This window comes from Lissotriton vulgaris, chromosome 8 (assembly GCF_964263255.1).
Source record: "Lissotriton vulgaris chromosome 8, aLisVul1.2, whole genome shotgun sequence".
NCBI lineage: Eukaryota > Metazoa > Chordata > Amphibia > Caudata > Salamandridae > Lissotriton > Lissotriton vulgaris.
This window is the reverse complement of record NC_141696.1, coordinates 125028031-125052898: the sequence shown is the minus strand read 5'-3', so window position 1 is coordinate 125052898 and position 24868 is coordinate 125028031. Positions and strand designations below refer to the sequence as shown.

The following is a 24868-nucleotide window of genomic DNA, read 5'->3' as shown; positions in this document are numbered from 1 at the left end:
CGGATGCTTCGGCCCCGGCACCATCGTCGACTTCGGTCCCGACGCCGCAGGGCCCCGGGGGATCCATGCCTGGATCCCGGTCGACGCCAGTTGACCTTACGACTCCTCCGCTGGCGCCGACCCCGATGGTGCCACTCCTGGTACTGTCTTTGGACGACACTGCCCCCGGTTTCAGCCCCAGTCTGGGTCCGTAGTCGGAGCGGCATCGTCTCTGTCGTTGGTGGGTGAGCAATTCACCTATGACCCGGCTCCGTGATTTCTGCCTGTTTATCATGACACAGATGAAGGGGAGGACTGGGAGGGGTCTGAGGACTGGGCAGATGAGCTGGAGGAGGCCAGTGGTCTCGATACTTTGCCTGACACTGGATTTATCTCTCCTCCCTCTGTGGCTATGGAGGAGGGTGCTACCTATGGTGTGGTGTTGCGCAGGGCAGCCAAGGCTTTGGCTCTTGAGCTCCCTGCTGCGGCCGTGAGGACTAATCTCCTCACCGACGTGCTTCAGCCGCCAGTAAGCTCTTCGGAGCCTCTGCTGCCGTTTGATGAGGCCCTCACAGACATTCTGAATGGCACTTGGTCCAAGCCCTCCACGGTGCCCCCTGTGGATCAGAACGTGGCCAGACACCACCTACAGGCTCCGGGCGACCCCTGCTTTATGTCCGTACACCCCACCCGAGAGTCTGGTCATCCAGGCCTCTAAGTCCCAGACCGCATTCTTGACTGCTCCACCAGATCGGGAATCCAAAAGGTTTGACCAGTTTGGGAAGAAATTGTTCTCCTCACTTAGTCTGGGGTTGCGGTCTATCAACACTGCTTGCCTTTTGGGCCGTTACGCCCACTTCTTGTGGGATACGGTTGCGGACGTGCTGCCCCGGTACCCGGAGGAGGCCCAGGCACGGTTTGCCCAAGCTCTTGCTGAGGGGTGGGATGCAGCACGTTATTCCACCCGATGTGGACTTGATACCATTGACTTGCTGGGCAGAGCGATTTCCACGACGGTAGAGATACATCGTATCACCTGGCTGAGGTCCGCCAATTTTTCGGGAGATGTCCTGTCCTTGCTCATGGACATGCCCATCGATGGCCGTCACCTTTTTGGCGCCAAGGTAGACCGTGTGCTTGAGCGTTTCCAGGACTCCAGGGCTACGGCCAAGTCCTTGGGCCTGTCGGGCCAGTACCAGCAGACTTCTGCTTTTCGCCCCTTTCGTGGCCATGGAAGGGGCGCCCCCCACGTTCGTCAAGCCACAGGCCACAGAACCAACCTCAACGCGGACGTGGGAACAGCCATGGCAGTGCAGGGGGACAAAGGCTGGGTCAGTCCACATCCACTCCCGCAGTATCTGCCTCAAAGCCTTCCTAGTCCGAGCTTTCAGGCCCATTCGACACCAGTGGGGGGGGGCAGGGTCCGCCATCTCCTTCCCCACTGGCGTACTATCACTTCGGACAGATGGGTGCTGCAAATCGTCCAAAGGGGCTACTCCCTCCCCTTCAAGGCGACCCCTCCAGCCATGCCACCGCAGTACACCGCATGTTGGGGGATCACTTGCAACTTCTGCGGGAGGAAGTCACAGCCCTCTTGGCCAAGGGGGCCATCGAACGCGTTCCTCGGCCAGAAGTAGGTCATGGTTGCTACTCCTACCACTTTCTGGTACCCAAGAAGGGCAAAGGAGGCCTACGCCCTATATTGGGCCTCCGAAGCGTCAAAGGCTTCCTCCGGAAGGAGAAGTTCAAGATGCAGACTTTAGCTAAGGTCCTGGCTGCCCTAGACTCTGGAGACTGGATGGTAGCGTTGGACTTGCAGGACGCATATTTCCACATCCCCTTCCTGCTGGCCCACCGGCGCTACCTGCGGTTCACGGTAGGCCTCAAACACTTTGAGTTTACCATGCTCCCCTTCGGCCTCACCAGTGCCCCTTGGGTGTTAACGAAAGGGATGGCGTGGTCGCAGCACATCTGCGCAGATCAGTGGTTCCAGTCTTCCCCCTATCTCGATGACTGGTTGTTGAAGGCAGGCTTGCCCCAGACAGTCGTCTCCCACCTCCAGACTACGGCCGATCTCATGCACTCGCTGGGGTTCTCCAACGTGCAGAAGTCACACCTGTGCCCCACTCAGAAGCTCCTTTTCATTGGAACGGTTCTGGACTCGGCGCAGTTTCGGGTTTCTCCCGAGCAGCGGGTTTGGGATATTCAGGCTCTGATTCAGATCTTTCAGCCTTTATCCCGAGTTTCGGTCAGGTTGACGCTGGGGCTCCTGGGGCTAGTGGCCTCCTGCATCCTACTGGTGCATCACGCCAGGTGGCGGATGCGGGCTCTGTAGTGGGATCTGAAGTTTCAATGGGCACAGCATCAGGGCAACCTGTCCGACCACATCCTGATCTCGGAGGGCACTGCAAGACAGTTGCAGTGGTGGCTCATGGACCGCGATTGGGTCAGCGGCAGATCCCTCTACCTTCCCCAACCCGAGCACACAGTGGTGACGGATGCGTACCCTCCTGGGATGGGGGGCCACATTGGAGAGGCGGAGATCAGAGGCCTCTGGTCTCCGGCGGAGTCCCAGCTCCATATCAACTTTATGGAGCTGCGGGGGATCCAGCTTGCACTGAAGGCATTACTTCCCTCTGTCCGGGGATGTGTAGTGCAGGTGTTAACCGACAACACCACCGCCATGTAGGACTGTAACAAACAGGACAAGGTGGGGTCGTGGACCTTTTGTCAGGAGGCTCTGCGCCTCTCGGCATGGCTGGAATACCAGGGCATCACCCTGGTGGTTCAACACCTGGCAGGTTCCCTGAAAGCCAGGGCGGACCAACTCATCCGCCGGTGCAAGATGGATAACGAATGGCGTCTGAACTCTGACGTGGTGCAAGGTCTCTTTCAGCAGTGGGGAGAGCCTTTGTTCATCAGTTCTGCTTGTTGGAATTTCCAAGGCGGCACTCGCTCGGCGATGCTTTTCGTCGCGAGTGGAGCTGCGGTCTGTTATATTCCTTTACGCCTATACCACTTCAGCACTCTGGGAAGAAGAAGATCAGACGCGACCGGGCCCAAGTTATCCTTGTGGCTCCGGACTGGGCAGGAAGATACTGGTATCCCGAGCTACTCAACATGTCAGTCGATCCCCTGATTCGTCTGCCTCTTCAGAGGACCTTCTGTCGCAGCAACAGGGGACAGTCCTCCACCCGAACCTGTCCAGTCTCCACCTACATGTGTGGAGATTGAGCGGCGCGACTTGAGGCCATTTGACTTGCCTCCTGAAGTCTGTGATGGGATTCTGGCAGCCAGGCGTCCCTCCACAAAAACGGTATATGCCTGCAGGTGGAACACATTTGTGGCATGGTGCACAGCAAAGGCTGTGGTTCCACGTTCTGCCCCCCTTTCAGAGGTTCTCCTCTTCCTTCTTTCTCTTGCCCAGCAGGGCTCTGCTCTGGGCACTATCAAGGCTATCTCTCGGCCATTTCGGCATTCTTAAGGCTTCCTGATCAGCCTTCTCTTTTTCAAGTCCCCAGTTGTAAATAGATTCTTGAAGGGCATCACACACATGTTCCCTTCGTGATGAACCTTGTACTAACTTATCTGATGTGCGCTCCTTTTAGCCTCTTCATAACTGTCCTCTTCGTCTTCTGACTCTTAAAACTGCATTCCTGGTTGCCATCACCTCTGCCAGGAGAGTGAGTGAGCTTCAGGCTCTGTCTTCTAAGCCTCCTTATCTCTCTGTCCATCCGGACAAGGTTGTTCTGAGGACTCGTCCTTCTTCTCTGCCCGAGGTGGTTACAGCCTTTCACGTCGGGCAGTCCATCACCTTGCCCACCTTCTTTCCGCCTCCACATTCCTTGAAAGAAAAAGAGGGCCTCCACCGCCTGGACCCAAAACGTACGCTCTCCTTTTATCTAGACCGCAGATGCCAGTTCCGGGTGGACAACTAGCTCTTTGTTGGTTACGTGTACGCTAAGAAGGGACGGGTGGTGCACAAGCGGACCATCTCTTGGTGGGTCATTTTGTGCATCAAGGTCTGTTATTCCTTGGCTTTTTTGCCTCCTGTGGGGCTGCGCGCCCATTCCTCTCGGGCCACGGCGGCTACTACTGCCCAGGGTCGGGGACTCCCCTTGCAGGATATCTGTCAGGCAGCTACGTGGGCCTCGATGCGCATGTTTGCTAAGCACTACTGCCTGGACAGCCAAGTCTGGACAGATGGCTTTTTCGGCCGCTCTGTTCTCCGTTCTCCAGGACTTTCTGGTGTGATCTTGGTTCGCAGACCAACCACCGGGGTTGGTATTGCTGGGGTATCTATTCTAAGGTAAGGAATCGAACACTAACCTGTTTCTTTCAGATGCGCAAGTTACTTACCTTCGGTAACAATATATCTGTAAGAAACGGTAGTTAGTGTTAGATTCCTTACTGCCCCACCCATTCTCCCTGTTCTGCGAACTGATATCTAGGGTTAAGGTCATCCCTTTCTGGGCCCTAGTTTTATGGCACCAGTGTCGGTTTCTATCATGGCTCTGCGTTCCTGGCATGGAAAGCTATGTACAGAACTGATGTCAGCGTGCAAGGGCGGCGTCTAAGTACTCTGACGTCATCCCGGCAAACACGATGCCGATGAGGGATGCAGAGCCGCAGACGACGCCTACGGACGCGCAAGGGTACTGCTGACGAAAAAATTTCGGATCTAGTCTGACGTCTGGAGATATTCTAAGGTAAGGAATGTAACACTAACTACTGTTTCTTACAGATATATCGTTACCGAAGGTAAGTAACTTGTGCTTTATGAATATCTTCAATTACATCACTCATTAGGCCCCCAAATTCGCGCCCTGGAAACTCTACCTGAATTCCGCCCACTGGAGTGGCGACTACTGATGGGTGACCTGGGGCTCCATAAAATCAAGCAAATTTACCAAACACTGACGACGCACACATGCACAACTCTAGATAAAACTAAGAGAGCATGGCAGGAGGATGTTCCAGAATTGACTGAGGATGACTGGGCTGAAGCTATAGCCAGTCCTTCTGGAGCCGCGTTATTCATGTGCTACCGCCTTATTCAATTTAAATATATACACATAGCGTACTACACTCGAACCCGCCTTTGGAAAATGGGGTTAATTCAGTCCCCTACCTGTTTGAGATACGAGAGGGATGAGGGTACATTCTTACATACTGTCTGGAACTGCTCGGTGCTGCTGCTGCCGTTTTGGAGGAGGGTGGCTTCTTGTCTTAGTGAGGGACTTGCATAGGAGCTCCAGTTATGTCCGAGACTCTTTCTTCTACACAGCACCGACGAGATAGGGGTCAACACATATAAGCAACATCTACTCTTTTTGGCTTTTACAATTGCCAAACGTGACATTGCCCAGCTGTGGAAAGGTACCTCCCCCTGACTGTGGGCAAATGGAAGGCTGAACTAGATAGGTGCAGGGGCACTCAGGTGGTGGTTTTTCAGGCCCGGGGATGCCCCTGAAAACATAGGAAAATATGGACCCGCTGGGCAACCTTCTGAGGGATAGACCTCCCTTCCCCTCCCCTCCCCTTCCACCCCTAGACCCTCGATGGACCCCCACTGTTTACCACTGTCCGGTAGACGCTTCATTCCGTGTCATATATTTGTATACCTCTGTATTAGTGGGATCTTTATGTTACTGCTGGGATCCGGGATTGTCTGCACTTTGTTCACGTTGTTGGACCTGCAGTTCTGCTGAGTTATATTTGTTTAACATATTATGGTGCTTTTGGTTTACATTACATCTTGCAAGTACTTGTAGGACTTCGGCCTATATCATGCCAAGAAAACCAAATAAAATTTGTTATAAAAAAAAAAGGATGCAACTAGTGCCACAGGAATATGGCAAAAAAGTACCAGCTAGGCATAAAAAAATCCCCATTTTCTGAAGGAAAGTAGAGCAGGTTTGAGCTCGGATTCCTCGAGGTAGAGGGTCCCAGTGGACACTTGCTGCACCCATGTGGAATAACTAAAATTAATATCAAAGCTTGAAAGAGGTTAGGTCCACAATCTAGGGTTATTTTATATAAAAATCCTTGATTGAGCACAACACTGTACCACAGGGCTCCACTTTAACAGGTCCTCTGGAAAACTGGCTACTTGCATAGAACCTGCTTATTAGTGACAGAACAATAACTGGATTTGAACATTAACATATTTACACCCCATTGCCCTTTATTACCACTTCAGGGCATTCTTCATGGGCAAAAATGTACCTAAAGAATTCCATCACCACATGCAAGGTAGCTTGTGCAACAAATTTGACCTCCGGCCATTTTCAATTATAGTTAAGACCAAAGCAAAACATGCCTCTTGCGGTAAACTTCTATACTGGCCATAAATATCAAAAGCCACCTTTTGCCAAGGAAACTTCGGCCAGGACACAGGTTTCAACAGAGCAGAAACTGCTTTCAGCATTTTGTCACTGTCAGGTCACCAAAAGTTGGATCTGATAATTCTTCTCATGAAGACATCCCCTGGAGTCCCTCATGTGCAAGCCTCAAAATCTCTTCTTGCTAGGACTGTGGCGAAACACATTTTCCTTCCTTAAGTATTAGGTCACCTTTCATTTCCATTTCCTATAGAAAGTCTTCATTTCTGAAGGCACATTTTTTTCTCTGGGCCAACCTTTCATATGGTAATTTTAGGTCGAGCCTAGAGTCCGCGTGCATGCGCTGCTCTGCAAGACTTCTTGTAGTGGAGTAGGGAATAGAAGCTCCGTCCATATTTGGAATTGGCTTGTGTCGTTGTCCTTCGTAAATGATGGCTTCTGATATCTTAATAGGCTTGTTAGTCCCTCCTTAGTACTGCCTTCTCTTCATGGGTAACCTCCCATGGCGACTGGCAACTTTACTTTGGTTGTTACACGGTACATGGTCTATAGACTTGTGGCACTATTTTCTTTCTTGCGTTTCTCCTTCTTCAGGCACGACGACATGCTTGTGTACAATGCCATAGGTCTCGCATTTAAATGCGAGAACTTTGGCATTGCGCATATATATTTTTTGGGGAGGATCGCGTACCAGAGCGAGGGTGCCCGAGGCACGTAGATATTGCTGCTCCGAATGTTTACGTTTCACGCCCGAATGGCGGCAAGGAGCCTGCTCAGCTGCAGTTACTTTAAAGTTGCGAGTGTATAAACAAATTCCTGTCCTTGTTCAGCTTCAGCTGTCCAGTTTTTTCAATTTTAACTTAAAAGTTGAGCGTGACACGCGCTCCCCCATAGACTCCGCTCCCTTTGCCTGTGCCGCCTTCTGCGCCCCATCTACTACCAGATGGCGCAGAGTAGAGAGAACAGCTACACCGTGAACTGTGCAACTTAGGATGGAGCCTAAAAGCCACCTGACGGCAGGTACTGCAGCATAGCTTGCCCCAGTATTCGAATTTTCATAGATTCCCATGCTTTGTATCATTCCCCGTCGTCGGAATGGGAGCCTCGGTAAATAGAAAATACCTTAATAGTAAGCACAAAGTGAAAAAATAGGCCTAGGCCTCATCTCATTTTGTAGCTTATCCACCTCTTTTTGTAAAAGAGACCAAATTCTTGCAGTAGCCAATCAGAGCAGCCTCCCCCCATAGAACCTTCCTGAGAGAACCTCAGAGCCTCAGATTTTCTACCGCACATTGTGCAAGGGAGTCTCCATTGAGCTCTGCTCATTTTCTTCAATTCCAAGCTATTTTATCTTCAACTTGTATCTCTCTTTCATCATGTCTGACAAGGAGAAGAAAACACTTTTCAGAGCCTGTGCTACTTGCTCAAAGAAGAGATTGTTTGTTGAGGACAAAGATGAGGACTGCATATATTGCCTATATCCGGACCATAAAGCAACGGACTGCAAGATTTGCAGAACCTTCTCCACCAAGACCTTGAGGGACAGGGAAGGACGTCTCCTCACATGGCTTCAGAAGATGAAAGACCGCAAAGAACTTATGTCTTCAGACAGTGAGGGCTCCTCGTCGATGGTGTCATCTAAGAGGTCGAAGAAGAGGGGTAGGTCTCCCCCTTCTACTTCTGACGAGCCCCTTGTCAAGGCCTTACCAGGGACCTCTGATAGGTCTGACAGGCCTCTTCCCAAAAATCTCCTCACCACGGTGAAAAGGAGAGGCAGGGAAAGCCTGAGGAGTCGCAACCCTCAAAGAAGGGTAAGAAAGTTGCTCCTTTCACTTCACCACCCTCTGACAGGGATAGAGGGGTGAAAAAGCCTTCAACTGCGACTCGGGAGGGCGTTTCCGACAAAAAACAGCGTTCGTCGACGGTGAAAACCACAGGTACGCCGACGATTTCTGTTAAAAAGGACTTGTCTGTGAAATTAGCCTCGTCGACGGGCTCGTCGACGACTGCTGCGACGACGGCACCTGCGCCGTCGACGATGTTCAAGACGCCTGATGCCTGTTTGTCGTCGACGAAAATCACTTTCTCCACGTCGACGACGATGACGGCGAGAATCGCTTCGACGACGACCGTGTTGACGACTCCTATAACCTTGCTGCTGACGACGAGTTCGTCGACAATCCCGTCGACGCGCCAACCATCGTCGACGATGAGCTTCTCCTCGTCGACGGCACAATCCTCGATGACAAGCGTAGTTTCTTCGTCTGCGCTTCCGTCGACGACACAATCCATAAAGGCATTTCCGTCGATGACGACCCCGTCGACGATGTCGTCGACGACTGAAAAAACTGTTTTTTCACGCAGAAGGAGGCAAATAACACCGGAGATGACATCTCCGCGACAGGTTCAAAAATTTCCACCTAACCTATTGTTGGACGAGGATTCTGATGAGGACGCTTATGGCGACTTTGGCCAGGCTTATAGCCCTTCTGACCTACAAGTTAAAGTTCAGGACATCAGCTCTGAGGAAGGAGAGATGGAACACCAACAATATGTTCCAGAAGATTATTATGGACAACAGGAAATGCCTAGCATGCAAGTGCCTTTGCAGAAACCTTCGCGTCAATCTCGGCATGAGATGGTGGCGATGCCATCCACTCTCATCTCGGATCTACAACTTATGTTGCAAGACTACTGAAGGCGATTTCCTACTCCTCAGGAGGTTCAACAGGTGCGCCCTCCTACACCTCCGCCTCAGCTATCACAGCCTGTGGCAGGACACTCTTTGCCTTCGAGGGGGCGTGAAACTGAGCCTGCGGAACATCCACAAGAGGTAGTGCCTGTTCATGATACAGATGATGATACTGCCTCGTCAGATGTGGACCAACAAGTGGACCCTGACCAAGACCAGAATGTGGACTGGAATCAAGATGACCCTCGAGATCCGGACATCGCAGAACCTGATAACGCTATCTCTCCTCCAGCAGATGTCGGAGGTTTTCACAACTTGATGGAATGGGCTTCCAAGAGGTTTGGTCTCCCGGTTACCACAGTTCAATCTGAATGGTTTTTGTACGATTTCAAAGAACCATTCCGGAAATCCGTACATTCAATCCCCATCATTGAACATGTTTGGTCTGAAGGCCTGAAGGCTATGCAGAATCCGGCCACAGTCCTCCCGGTGCTTCCCAGACTGGAGAAAAAATATAAGGCACCAGATGGCAGCCCAGCGTGTCTACTAGGTCAACCAAAACCGGACTCGGTCATTTCCCAGGCCTCACAGAGCAAATCAAAAAACCCATCCACGCCGCTAACTACGCCTCCGGATAAAGAGGGCCGGCGTTTAGACAATGTGGGTAAAAGATTCTCCACAATGGCCAGTCTCCTCGTTAGGGCGGCTAATGCTTTGGCGATTCTGGGGCGATACGATCGCCAGATGTGGTGCGACCTCTCTCCGTTCATGGAGGAACTTCAGGATTCCTCTAAGGAAGAGGTAAAGAAGATATTGCTGGAGGGAGAGCGAGCCTCTTCCGAGGGGATCGACTGCGCTATGGATATAGCAACCACGGCATTTCGAGCGCTAGCCGGCTCCGCGGTTCTGAGACTCCAAGGATGGTTGAGAGCTACGTGGTTCAGACAGGAGGTGCATAATAAAATTCTAGATCTACCATACGATGGAGAGATGTTATTTGGCAAACACGTGGATGACTCCCTACAGGGCATAAAGAAAGATACTGATACGGCCAAATCCCCAGGAACTTTACAATATCGCAAAGTACCCTTCAGAGGAGCAAGAGGTAGAGGATTCTCCACCTATAGAGGCGGCAATCAGCACCGCTACTCTTCCGGCTCACAACCTAGCCAAACATACAAACCCCAATACTCTCAGAGGGGTTCTTTCTCTCGCCAACAGCCGAGAGGACGACAAGGGCAACAAAGGAGAGACAATACCAGGAAACAATAGCGGCCAGGTGGCTCTTTCTAATGTTCCTGTGCCCTCATTAACACCAGTGGGGGGCAGGATTGCCCATTGCCTCAACAACTGGATGGTCATAACAGACCAGTGGGTCCTACATATTATCAAGGAAGGACACACGTTGGAGTTCCAAGATCTTCCTCCAACAAGAGCTCCTGACGCCTTTACACCCAAACATCTCAAACTCCTTCTTTCGAGGCCCACCAACTCTTCACCAAGGGGGCAATAGAACCTGTTCCACTCTCTCAAAAGGGGAAAGGTTTCTATTCCAGGTTCTTCCTGGTTCGGAAGACGAAGGAAAAGTGGCGTCCGATCTTAGATCTACGGCAGCTCAACACTTATCTAATCAAGTTGTCCTACAGGATGATCACACTTCAGGACATCCTCCGCCTTCTCAATCCAGGGGACTACATGGCGACCCTAGATTTGGAAGACGCTTACTTCCATGTACCCATTCATTCCCCATTCATCCAGCTCACTGGCAATACCTTCGGTTTACAGTAGGCAAGAGCCATTTTCAATTCAAAGTACTGCCTTTTGGTCTCCGATCTGCTCCGTGGGTCTTTACAAAGGTACTAGCTCCGCTGGCAGCCTTTCTCAGGAAGCAGTCTTTAGAAGTCTTCCCATATCTGGACGATTGGCTGCTGAAGACTCCTTCTTCCCAAGAGGCGTCCAGGGCAGTCACGAGCTGCAGACAGCTGTTCGAGCAACTGGGCCTTCGGCTCAACAGAGAAAAATCGATTTTGCGCCCCTCCAAAACAGCGAAGTTTCTGGGTGCTATCCTGGACACGGAGTGCTGCCTGGCTCTTCCTTCAGAAGAACGCCAAAACAAACTGATTCTTTCAGCTCGCCTTCTTCAGACACGGATGTTTCTGTCAGTTCGCAAATACAAATCGCTTCTCTGATCGATATCATCCTGCATACCATTAGTTCCACACTGCAGGCTGCGAATGCGTCCACTGCAAGAACAGTTGGACAAACAATGGCGTCAGGTCACAGGCTCCTTCGACGACAGGATTGTCATTACTCCGGAAATGAGGAAGGCAAGCAGCTGATGGTTGCTGAAAGACAATCTTTCCAGGGGTTTACCATTCCAACTTCCACCATCTCCCATGGTATTGACGACAGATGCTTCCATGGAAGGATGGGGAGCGGTCCTCCAGGAACTAAAGGTCAGTGGCCATTGGAGTCCAGTCCAAGTCAAGTTCCACATCAATCTACTGGAACTTATCGCTATTCGTCTGGCCTTACAAGCCTTCCTTTCGTGAATCCGCGACCGTGCAGTGCTGGTTCGTACAGACAACACCACAGCCATGCACTACATAAACAAGCAAGGCAGAACGAGATCTTCCACCCTCTCGAAGGAAGCACAGAGGCTTTGGAATTGGGTGATCCAAAACAATATCACCCTTTCAGCGGAACATCTGGCGGGAACACTAAATGTCACAGCGGACGATTTGAGTAGCCAAAAGAATATCACCCACGAATGGGAACTGGACCAGGCCATTCTGAAGGAACTGTTTGCACGCTGGGGGACCCCATCCATCGATCTGTTTTCAACTCTCCAGAACGCCAAATGCCTGTCCTTCGCAAGCAGGGTTCACCATCGGGAATCCTTGGGGAATGTGCTTTTGATTGCCTGGTCCGGCGCTTATTGTTTACGCCTTTCCTCCCATTCCGCTGATTCCGAGACTGATCCGCAAGCTCAAAGTAGAGCCGTGCAGGATGATTCTGATCGCACCAGCATGGCCCAGGCAGTTTTGGTACACAGAACTTCTCCTCCTCTCCCAGGATCAGCCAATTCTCCTGCGTCCTGTTCCGTCACTGTTGACAATGGCTCACGGACAGGTTCTACATCCGGACTTGAAGTCACTACGATTGACAGCGTGGCTCCTGAGTTCAGAGAGTTCCAGGTTTAAAACTTTCAGGAGAATGTAAAGACATTTTGGCCAAGGCCAGAGCGCCTAGTACGAACAAAACCTATCGGGCTAAGTGGAAGAGATTCTGCTTTTGGTGTCGGAAAGAAGGTCTACATCCATATACTTCTGCACCACACCAACTCTTACCTTACATCCTTTCTCTTGCAAAATCTGGATTGGCTCCTTCTTCTGTAAAGGTACATCTAGCAGCCATTTCTAGATTCAGACGTTCATCATCAGGTCCTTCCCTGTGGTCTGCAAGGATTATTAAACAATTCCTGAAAGGTTTATTCAGGGTTTTTCCACCAGTCCGACCTCCACCACCAGCCTGGCATCTTAATTTGGTCTTGTCACATCTAATGAGGGCCCCATTTGAGCCTATTCATAGGGCTGACCTTAAGTTTCTCTCATGGAAAAACTGGCTCTTCTCTTGGCCCTGACATCGGCTAGAAGAGTTAGTGAGCTCCTGGCTTTCACAATTGAGGAACCTTTTCTACAGTTCAAAAATAATTTTCTCATCCTAAGGACAAATCCTAAATTTATTCGGAAGGTACCCTCAGAATTTCATCTGAATGAGCCGGTGGTCTTAAAATCTTTCTTTCCGCGGCCTTCCACACCAGCTGAAAGGGCTTTACACTCTTTGGACATTCACAGATGTCTTAAATTCTATTTGGAGCGAACAACACTATTCAGAAAGTCTTCCCAGCTTTTTGTTTCATTCAGCGCTCCTCGAAAGGGGTGTCCAGTTTCTAAACCCTGCATTTCCCGCTGGATTTCCAGTGCTATACATTTTTGCCATCAAGTAACGGAAAAACCACTTCAACGAGCAGTACGTGCTCATTCTACGAGATCAATGGCTTCATCAGCGGCTCTATTCGCAGGTGTCCCGATCAAGGACATATGTAGAGCGGTGACATGGAGCAGTGTCCACACCTTCACTCGCCACTACTGCTTGGATTCTTCTGTGAAAGAGGATGCGGCAGTGGGCCAGGCGGTTTTGAGGAACCTTTTCCAATAAGTCGGTGAGCTTTCCTTTCTATCCCGCCTTCCTGTTTGCATATTTTGTATTACATGTTATTGTTTTTGCTTTCTGATGCAAATGTGTATCTGTTTTTCTTATCAGGATTCAGCATGATATTTACAGGTACTCAGATTACAAAATATGCTTTTCAACTCTGATACAAAGCATGGGAATCTATGAAAGTTCCAATACTGGGGCAAGAAAACAAGTTACTTACCTGTAACTTTGGTTCCCCAGTATTGGTAACTTTCATAGATTCCCATGCGCCCAACCTCCTCCCCTGGGAAAGCTCAGCCTTATGGTCGTATGATGTTGCTGTTCACAACGGCTACGAAAATCTGAGGCTCTGAGGTTCTCTCAGGAAGGTTCTATGGGGTGAGGCTGCTCTGATTGGCTACCGCAAGAATTTGGTCTCTTTTACAAAAAGAGGTGAATAAGCTACAAAATGAGATGAGGCCTAGGCCTTTTTTTTCACTTTGTGCTTACTACTAAGGTATTTTCTATTTACAGAGGCTCCCATTCCGACGACGGGGAATGATACAAAGCATGGGAATCTATGAAAGTTACCAATACTGGGGAACCAAAGTTACAGGTAAGTAACTTGTTTTCTTGCCCAATGCATGTTTATAACAGCAGCACCAATCTCAGTCTTGATGACTTCAGCCGTCTCTGCCCTGCACCACACTACTTTTGGCTCACCGGACGCCTGCTTTCACTCACTTTTATGACTGTGGCTTACTTTTGTCTATTTCGATCCCTGCTGCCCTCCTTCCCTTTGGTTTTCCTGGCAGTTGGAGAGGAGTAGGGAGGTGTTGGTGGAAATCCCTCAGGTCGGCATAGTGGTGTATCGGGACTGTGTGTGCAGGGAGCATGTGGGTGGTGACAGTGTTTTGTGTATTAGAGTTGTCCATTTCTTTTCACACTCAGACATGCAGTCACTCACTTTGCTTACTATGCTTGAATGTACGAGTGTTGGTTTTTATATGCGCAGGAGAAACAAAGCTCGAGAAGTACTCTTACTTTGACACTGCTACCATTCATATGGACTGTACAAAGTGTGTGTTTACGCACCGCTTGCAGGTTTTCAAAACAGATAAATAAAAGGCATTTACAATGCCAATAGCTCAAACTCTCACATATGTGAGACCAATTGCATTGCAAATGCTTGTTTTTAGCAATTGCCTCTTCTCATCATCATCCACACGTTTCCTCCATGTCTCCTCCGATATGCTTCTAAATTCCCTGCTCACAAAGTCCTTGATGGTCACAATCATTTAAATGTCATTAGGCTCTTTAACCCTTTCGATGCTGATGACGAGCTCAGCTCGTCATGATGCACAGTTGAGCTGTGCTGATGACGAGCTGAGCTCGTCATGAATAAAGAAGAAATGCAATTTCCAGCACAGGGGGGGAAAACACCTAGCAGCCAAGGTGTTAACATTCTTGTTACTAGGACATGGCAACCTAGACAATCAATCTGCTGTTACATTGTACTTGTCCGGGGCATATTCCACACTGACATTTTACTCCTTAAACCTAGAAATAAGCCTGGCTATGTATGCTGTGACATTCCATCCACCACCCAATGACAGAATCCCCACCAACGGATTATGGTCGGTTTGGAGTATGAACCTAACACCCCACACATAGTTGCAATAGTGTTCAATGGCCCACACACAATCTAACAACTGCTTCTCAATAACTGTGCACATCCTTTCAGTATCACTAAGCGTTCTTGATGCAAATGCAACACATCGCTCATCCTTCACACACTTTTGAAATAATACCCCCAATACAATATAAACTTACATCAACAGTGATGATACAGACTTTGTTCAAACAAAAAGGCTTGAGCGTGGGTGCTTGTGCAATGTCCCCCTTGATTAGCTGGAACTCCTTTTGTTGTCTATCTATTCAACCAAAAACTGCTTTGTTCCTGGTCGGTCATTATAAGAGTTCCAACATGGAAGCAACGTTTCCTATAAATTTGTTATAATATTTTTATAAACCTGCAAATGACAGAAGTTTCTCCTTATTGTCTGAAACAGGAGCCATAACAGTAGCACCTACTAAAGATTTCTTCGGAACCAATCCATTTCCATATAATATGTGCCCAGATATTCAACAGAATCACAAAAGTTGCAAACGAGTTGAGTCAAATGGCCTCAACCTGAAGAAAAAAAAAGTGCATACTTCCATAACACGTTCCATGTGTTCCTTTTCATTCCAGGAAAGTATTTGAATATTGTCATGGAAGCACTTGACATACCTCTAAAAATGTGAAACATTGCCCTTTGAAACATGCCACTGAGGCTAGGCCGAAAGGGCATCCTTTTGAATTGGAAAATACATTGAGGAGTAAGACAAGAAATGAAGTGTTTTGATTCTTCAGTCAACTCTATTTGGTGATAAGCTGAATGAAGATCAAATGTTGAAAATACTTTTGCCCCCTCTAGCATACACACTACCTCATTAATAATAGGCAACGGGTGGCAATTCAGTACCAAATTGGCATTGAGGGCTCTCAAGTCCAAACACAACCTCAACCTTTTTTCTGGTTTACGCACCGACACAATGGGAAAATATCATTCAGATGTTATGTTATTGAGTTTATATAGCACTTGATTCACTGTGGGTGTCTTGGCGCAGCCTTGGAAAAGTAAACCATGGAATTACAAAGCTTGACTAGAGATTAAAAGCCATTCTTTCAAGGCCTTTGTAAATTGAAGAATATTTTGAGCATTCGAGATTAAGCGGAAGAGAGTTCTAAAGTTTGGCAGTGCCTGCCTTAGAACTTTTACCGCCCCAGAGTTTTCCTAAATTGACTCCACTTCTTCAATTATTTCTTCATCAACTATGCCCTCGAACATTTCTTTTAGTTCATCAATGAAATTCACAGGTACTCGTCTGAGTTTTTGTTTAACAGGTACAGCACCACTTTTAATCTTAATTTTATGACCGGTTTTCTTCACACCCAGAAGCGTGTCACAACGAAGCTGCAATCTATTCAGAATGCGGCTGCTAGGATTCTTCTCAACATCCCTCGTCGCAAATCTACCACTCTCGGTATTCGTCAGCTTCATTGGCTGAGAGTGGAGAGCCGCGTCAAGTTTAAGGCCCTCTGTATTGCTTATAAGGCTGTACATGGCACTGGACCTAGGTTCCTGGTTGAAGCTTTCCAGCTGTATACTCCTAGGAGGCAATTAAGATCGGCCAATAACAGTCTCCTCCCGGTGCCACGCACAAGATCGGTCACCTGGGGAGACAGGCGCTTTCTTGTGGCCACTCCAAAACTTTGGAACCTCTTGCCACTAGCCATCAAAACCGCCCCGAATCTGATGAGCTTCCGCAGGCTCTTGAAAACATGGCTGTTTAATCAGTAAGAGGATGACTTGATGATAGACTCCAGTTGCTCCACAGCGCCGAGACACCTTCGGGTATTTGTCGCGCTATAAAAGTTGCGTAAATAAATAAATAAATAAATAAATCTTCAAGTTTCCCAAATCTTCAGAGAATGCCTTAGGAATCTGGCCAATAACCAAATCTGTAGTTTGCCATTGGATACAACAACAGCCAGCTCTTTACTTCTCGGTTTAAGAATTAAGCCCAATTTCCACTGGTCTCTACACCCAAACACATTTACACCCTTGGAAGCCACAAACCACTTACTATGAGCCATGTAACCTTTGAATTCAATTTCAACCTCCTTGCACCCCACCATATCAATCTTGGATCCATCAAAACGTTCTGCAACTATATTGGATTCTTTTAGATACTTCATACACAATACTCCCTCAAAGTGTTGCACAAAGTAATCTTTTGCAATTATTGTCCATGGTGAGCCAGGATCTGCTATTAGTTCCAGTTCCACATTCAATAATCGAACTACACACTTGGGTGGTTTAATTTCATCCTGCCTATTCCTACATTCACCAAACTCTTTAATAGATAGAACTACCCTATGTTGCTTCCACCCTCTCCAATACGATCGCAGTCTTCACTTACACATGAAACTTCGCCTCTGGATGTAGTGCTAGTGTTGCTATTTGTTTTAGATCCCTACAAATTTGCACAAAATGTCATATGCGCCAACATTTATACATTCTTTACCCAGTACTGGGAATTGAGGTGAGTTTCTACATGATTAGTATTGCCGCATGTATAGCAATGACGCGTACTATGAGAGATGCTGCTGTAGCTGAGTTTGCTGCCTAAGCGATTTTGCACATTACTTTTAGTCTTTTAAAACACTTGACTCTGCCTTATTGTTGCTGCTCACCCTATTACCTGTTTTGCTCTCTTTCCCCCCTGGTCCACCGCAAGCTCTGCTCGATTGTTGTGGAGGGAGTTCCTGTTCTTCTATTCCACGTCCGGTTGGCGCTCTAGTGCCCCAGCCCCCTCTACATAACCTGATGCCTCAGACGACACGCAGCAGATGCGTGCAACGGGCGCGCAGGCGGGGCATCTAAGGCAAGCCCGTCTGCACCCGTCAGCGTCTGGACGTCGCCAGGAGCCAGGGGCCCTGGCCAATTTACTCTTAAAAAGGGCTCAGCTCCACTTAGGTTCTATATTAGACGGGAGCTGCTGGATTTAAGGGCCGATCCTATACCCTCTTGCCGGACTGAGTCTTGGCCTTTCCCCGAAGGCCCCTTCGCCTGACGAGCCGTCCAGTTTCAGGGCAACTCTGGTAAGACGGTGCCGATTCATGAGGCTCTATACCACTCTCTTTCAAGTATGGGCTCTCTTATTTCTGAACCTTCTACCCCCCCTGACCAAGCTATAGGTAACTTAAAAGATAAGTCGCAGATGGGATGGAAAGGTTTGCTATGCAACATCCGTTCCCTGCCTAAGCACTCCACTGAGGTCTGGGATCTACTGTCCTCGGTACAGCCCAAGCTGGGATTTCTGACCTAAACCTGGCTTAAGCCTCACTCTGTTCCTTCTATTGCGTTAGCCATTCCTGAAGGCTACAAGTTCAATAGGATAGACAGATCACTTAAAGTGGGAGGAGGTATTGCTATTGTGGATAAAGATAGCATTAATGTCTCCCCACTGGAAGAGTGCTGTAATGCTATGATGGAAGTTCTTGTCTTTCAGATAGTTTTCTGCTCCCAATTCAGCTGGAAGGGGGCCTTAGTGTATCGTCCCCCAGGAACTTTCACTGAATTCCCGCTATTACTCACTGAACTAATAGCCCCCCACGTGATTGCGAGCAGCAATTTTTTGCTATTAGGTGACTTTAATATTCATAGAGAATGCACTTCCAATGCCGATTCACAGGCTCTCATGGCTCACCTAGCACTCCTAGGCCTATCCAAGCTCAATGCAGGCCCCACTCACATAGCTGGTCACACACTGGACAATATTTTTCCAATTCTCCTAATGTTCAGTGTAAGCCTCCCTTCCAACTAACTTGGTCCGACCATGCGCTGATTGAATTTTCCATTCAGGGCCCAAGGGAGCCGAAGAGATCAAACCCGGCCACACATCACATCCATAGACAATGGTAGAAAGTCACCTCGGGGAGCTTTCAAGCCTCCTTTCTAAGGCCACGGATCATCGCATCGCATAATATAGTAGAAGCCCTGGCTAAATACAATTCTGCAGTCTCGAAGACTATTGATTATCTTGCACCACTGAAACGTCTCCCGATCGACTACAAACGTCCGCAGGCTGCCTGGTTCTCCCCTCCGCTGCGTGTGCAAAAACAACTTTGTAGGAAATTGGAGAGACAGTGGCACACGACCCACGATGAGAGTGATGAAGCTCAGATTCTGGCCACTTTGTCTAGTAACCATAATAACATAAAAGTTGTGCATAAAACTTACAATGCCTCCCTACTAACTATGGCTGGCAATGCCCCTAAAATCCTACATCGTATCCTCCAGTCTTTCACTAATCCACAGGCCTTTGAGAACCTTGACCCACCTACGCAAATACTATGAAATGATATCGCACAATACTTCTCATAGAAAATTGAGCGAATCTATGAAAAAATTGTTTTGCCAGGAAGCCAGGACCTAGCCCCTTTGACTACAGATCTACCTGAACCGGCAACCCCTCCACTGCTTGAAAGCTTTCCTCTGCTGACCTTGGCAGATGTTGTAACTCTGATCCATAGAGTATAATCTGGGTCCCCCACCAACATTATTCCAGACAAAGTTCCCTGGCCACTCAACTCTCCCCCTCGATTGAACATCTCCTCAACCTTTCACTAAGAGAGGGTCACGTTCCGTCAGAATGGGAAGCAGCGCAGGCTATGCCCATTTGTAAGAACACCAAGACCCCGCTGACAGATCTGTCCAATCTACGTCCCATCTCGCTTCTTTCTTTCCTGGGTAAACCACTGGTTTTGGGCCGTCCACGCTTTCCGGGGAGCACGCAATCAATAAAAAATGTGAAATAGGATACATATAAAGAAAAGTATGAAAAAGGTATGCACCGTGCCACTCTCACAGTGCAGTAAACTACTGGAGAGACATATTAACATACATCTCGCCAACTATGTCGAACTTACTGGTAGCTTAGACTCTTCCCAGTCAGGCTTTAGGCCCAGGCACTGCACCGAATCAGCCCTGCTAAGCGGTCACCGATAACATTAGGATGACCCTAGACAAGTGCCACTCCACGATTCTGGTGCTGTTTGACCTGTCTGCCACGTTTGACATGGTCTCACATCAGATATTACTCAGGAAACTGAAGGAGATTGGACTAAGAAACTTTGCTTTTCACTTGATGTCAAGTTTTTTATCTGGTCGCTCACAGACTGTCAATCTTGGCCCATACTGTTCGGCACCTATGGAACTGTCCAAAGGAGTGCCCCAGGGCTCATGCCTGAGCCCCACACTTTTTAATGTTGCTACATTGGCCAATCTCTTGAGGACTTATGGGTTTACCCCAATATCATATGCCGACGATACACAGCTGCTTCTCCCTTTTGCCAAATTTACACCGTCTACAGCTGACCTTCTCCTCTGGAATGAGAACCATCTCACACTGGATGAAGAGTAATCTCCTCCAGGGTAACGTTGGGAAAACTGAGATTTTACTATTCGGAGATGCCCCCCTACTATGGTCTCCAGAGTGGTGGCCGCTCAATCTTGGCACCCCTCCTGACCCTAAATCCACTATCAAAAACGTAGGCATCCGCCTGGACCAAGCTCTCACCCTGAAAGAGCACACCACTCAGACAGCTGGCGTCTGCTTCCATACTCTGGGCCTACTCCGCTGAGTCTTTCCTTTACTGCCTGACTCCACTCGAAAGACTCGGACTCTGGCACTTCTATTATGCCGGCTGGACTACTGTAACGGTCTGCTGATCTCTGCTAGTGAGACTTTGATCAATAGATTACAGGTGGTCCAGAATATGGCGGCACGGCTAGTTCTTAATGTGCCCCCTGGGACTACCTCCCGCCCTCTTCTCTTGCAGCTTCACTGGCTTCCTATACACTAACGAGTAGAATTCAAAAGTTGTTGTGCCATCCATAAGGCGCTTTCCAATCTTGGTCCTATCTATCTCGCGGAGAAATTTGCACCCTAATTCTAGGTCTCTCCGCTCATGCGCCAAACATCTTTTAGAGGTTCCCCGAGTTAGGAGGGCAAGACTAGGGGGAAAGGACCTCTCCTACCTTGTCCTGCGTTATGGGAATGAGCTCCCCCTGCACTTACGACAGTGCCCTAATCACTTACAATTTAGGAAGCTGCTTAAGACTACCCTTGTCTGTTTCTCATCTTCGCTGCAGTTGAATTATATCTATGTTGCCTGTCCGAAGCCTAGAGCTACTCCTTCGGGAGTCGATTCTGGCGCTCTATAAATACATAAATAAATGGAAATCCTTTTCAGAGTTTATGAACACATTCTACCCGCCCACTTGCAAAGTTCCAGTGTTCACACTACAAACATCCTCAGTTGACACTTTACTCTCCATATTCAAATATTTCATCCACTTTTCTGATTGTTCCAATGCTTTGGTAGTGCTTATTATATCCTGCAAATTTGGATCACCTATAACTCACGACTGCCCCTGAATCTTATTGATCTTAACTTGTATAATGCTTTGATCCCTTCAGTGGTAGCTCCAAAATTGCAGTGTTATAGATAGAGCACACAAACCAGTGAGAAACTCATTGATCATTTCACCCTCCTCTGGGGCACGAGTGTAGAATTTAAATCTATTCAGAGCAACACTAGATGTAGGTTTAAAACAATGTCTATTCTCACCATGGCTTCGTCAAAAACATTCCTGACCTTCTACTTGCGGTAGTGTTCTGAACACTACTTGTCCTTCTGACCCCAAGCAGTTTAGAAAAATATATATTTTTTCTCTCCATGAAAAACTTTAAGATATGTCATGAATTCCTCCTTCCACCTTACCCCTGGAATGGGAGGATCACCTTTGGTCTGTGGAACTTTGAAAGGTGGGAGGGGGTCAAATTGCATTTTCACAGTAATTTTCAGTCAGTGAGCACTGCTCACTATAATATCCAATGATTATTCATAGTTTCATTCAGCCCTTCTCTTACCACAAAGTAGGTTAAAGCCTCCAAGGACTCTTATTTGAAATGGGCAGCTGACAAAAATAGGTGTTACATTTGTAAATACCTCAGAAAACCCCTATTGACGCTCCACACTCTTCCGCTACTGCAGCTTATGGCGGTTGTCTAGGTATTGCGCTCCCATATTGTTGAGTAGTGTATTACATGCAGCGGCATGGAACTCAATTGATTGCCAGCATATGACGCCCTGATGTGTCATTGCGTATTTCCTGTCCTCAAGGCCACATGGACAAATGTTGTCCTTCCTATTGATCTCCAAGGAAACAGCGCATGTCATGCACCGGTGTGCATTACGTTTCCTCGAGGCGGCGGCTTCACAAGACGGCTGTTGTGCACAGACAATTCAGATTTTTTTTATGGTATACTTGGAACATGTCAGTAGAACCACCATCCAGCTAAACCACAAACAGCTGGAACACAGCAACTTGTTTCCTATGGGGAAAATCCATTAATGTAGAATATCGAAAATATGTAGGTTCAATGAAGACAAAACCGCCCCTGTGCTTTATTGTGCTCAGCACAGTACCATAGGACTCCAAGCTAGCAGGTCTTTGGGAAAAAAATACTCCTTGCATAGATTCTAGAACCTGTTTAGTAGCAACAGAACAATTACTGCATTGTAAAATAAAACCTGCATACCCATAGTAATAGCATATGTAAATACAACCTGAGGGTTTTAACGTATGTGCTTTTAGATGATTTTTTCCTTTATGGCCATTATTACAAGTAGTCTTGAAATACTCAGTATTTTCGCCCTGAGGAAAGTTCATCACCACAACTCCTTTTTTCCCCCGTGGAGAAACTACCATAGAATTCTGAGTTTTCATGTTCAGAATGAGGAATAACATGTAGTATTGACATTACTGCTCCTGATTTCTATGCACTTTCCCTCTTCCTAACCAGATTTCCCCACCGATATGTTTCCATTTTTTATCTGGCTTGCGAAAAAATACATATTGACTCTAAAGAATTACAAGGTTTCGCCATCTAGCGCGGGTTTATTTGGTGAAAGGTTAGTGGTAGAAAAAGGGCAGCTAGTAATGGTAAGTTTCCTCCTCCTTCTTCCAGTTCCAACTGCTCCTGGCTACTCCGTTTAAAATCCAACATTCAGCCAAACCACTTACTACACTGCAGAAAGAACCCAGACTGACTTGCATACAGTTGGTACCTGTCTTTATTAGCTTAGAGGGGCTAACAAATCGGAACTGAAAAGCAGGTCAGAGTGATACCGGTCGCTCATGTTACTTCAAGCTTTACATCCATCTCTTTTTGTGCTGTTTAAGTGAGGTTCCCTCAGTGGGAGGCGTATACACAGTTGTGGATTCCAAGCTTCCATATTCCAGCTGTGCCTCACTGATGTGTCCCACAAGGCTGAGCTTGGTGTGAGGTTGCTTGCAGTCCCCTTTAGAGGGGCTGTAGCCTAGGAGTTTGGGATGGACTACTATTAGTCTGTCTGGAAAAACGTAATTCGCTTTCAGAGCTTCTAGATTTTTTGTGTTTTTTACTGCACTTAGCTTTTGCTCATACTGGATAGGAACAATATGAAAAATACATGACAATTGGAATTTATTTGAACTTCTCCTAGCGCAAACCTTTTTTTATCTTCTTAAGCTGTGCTTGAAATGTATATTTGGGGATATGGGGTGGAACAAGTTGCACATGGGTGGAAAAGGTTAGTAATACTGGTGCAAGGGTTGCTGCCTGGGTCCAGGCTGCCTGGGTCCAGGTGGTTGCTGCCTGGGTCCAGGTGGTGATGCGCACACTACAACCATTATATGTTATTATTATATTATGGATGTAAGAGTTCCTGCTTTATTCTCTTCAGGTAAATAACTTTAATTTTTTTGATTTCATGTTTCAGTGATAAGTCTTTCTTAGAAGAAGATCTCAAGAAACTTATTGAAGCACTTGTGGAAAACTTCCTGGAGCCTAGCAAGAATGGACTGGTTTGGCGTTCAACTTAGTCTCTGGAAGAATGCACATCAAGGGTCCTTGCCACTGCCCATGGAGATCAAAAAACCAAGAACACGTTTATGTTCTCAACCCACCTTGCTTTCACTGAAATACTTAAGTCTATACCTTACAGTTATTTTAGAGCCAGCAATATATTATCCGCTTTGACCCACAATAGCTGTCTTAAGCTGTTACCTTCATAGGTACTTGTTTTATTTTATTGTTGTTGACCAAAGAAAGTGTACAGTGCTAGTGTAACTCTGCACATTTCTGAAAACTATTTATGAGAAGTCATAGAAGCTACTATCCAAGCAAATATGTCTTTGCACACTTGGTGTTGTTTATAATATATATGTACCACTATTTTTGCTATATATTTTTCATGTATAATGTGTTGTCTCCCAGATAGTCCTTGTCAATATTTTTTCTATCATTTTTCTAGTTGTTGTTCTGATGTGATTTATATTGTTGAATGAAAATGCCAACTGGCTAACAATTCGCAATGTAGGTATCGAATTGCTGTAACTTTATTTTGAGGTTAAATTATTTTTGTTTGCTGATAAACAGATACTACTTCTGCTTTAGTGTATTTTTAAGTAAAGCGATAATGTACAGTATCAGATCTTAAAAGCAGTTTATCTTGCAGGTAGACAACAAAAATACGTTTTAGTTGTTCACTTACTACATTATATTTTTTAGAGGGCAGTTTTTAATCTTGCTGAACACGGTTTCATGCTTGAGGTTTTGCCGCACTGGAGTGTTGCTTCTTAAGGTCGCATATTAAGTTCTAAAAAATTAGTGGCAAATCAAACGTCTGTTTAAAGCTTTGCATTTTTAATATCCCAAATAATTGTCACAAAGTTGCGCAGCGGACACAATTAATTAATCAATCAGGAGCTTGTTTACCGCTGCTACTCACCCGTGAGGTGCTCAAGGCACTGGGGGTTGGGGGGTGGGAGGTGTGCAGGTTCCAATCCATCAAGGAGGGGATCTGTCGAAGAGACAGATTTTTAGATTTCACGAAGATGGGAAGCAAAGTTGTCTGTCTGAGGCATGGTGAAAGGGCGTTCCAAGCTCTGGCCGCAAGGAAGAAAAAGGAGCGTCCTCTCGATCTGATCTT

General features: G+C 47.4%; 1 protein-coding gene across 1 annotated transcript in view; it reads left to right on the top strand.

The window, feature by feature from the left end:
- The window catches only part of PGM2L1 (phosphoglucomutase 2 like 1), a 680235-nt gene extending 655908 nt beyond the window's left edge, over positions 1–24327 (top strand). Inside the window, exon 14 of the mRNA XM_086933811.1 lies at positions 23657–24327. Within this exon, the coding sequence (XP_086789937.1) occupies positions 23657–23759 (103 nt within the window). The 3' untranslated portion in view covers positions 23760–24327. The remainder of the gene's footprint in view (positions 1–23656) is intronic.
- Positions 24328–24868: the final 541 nt, after the last annotated feature.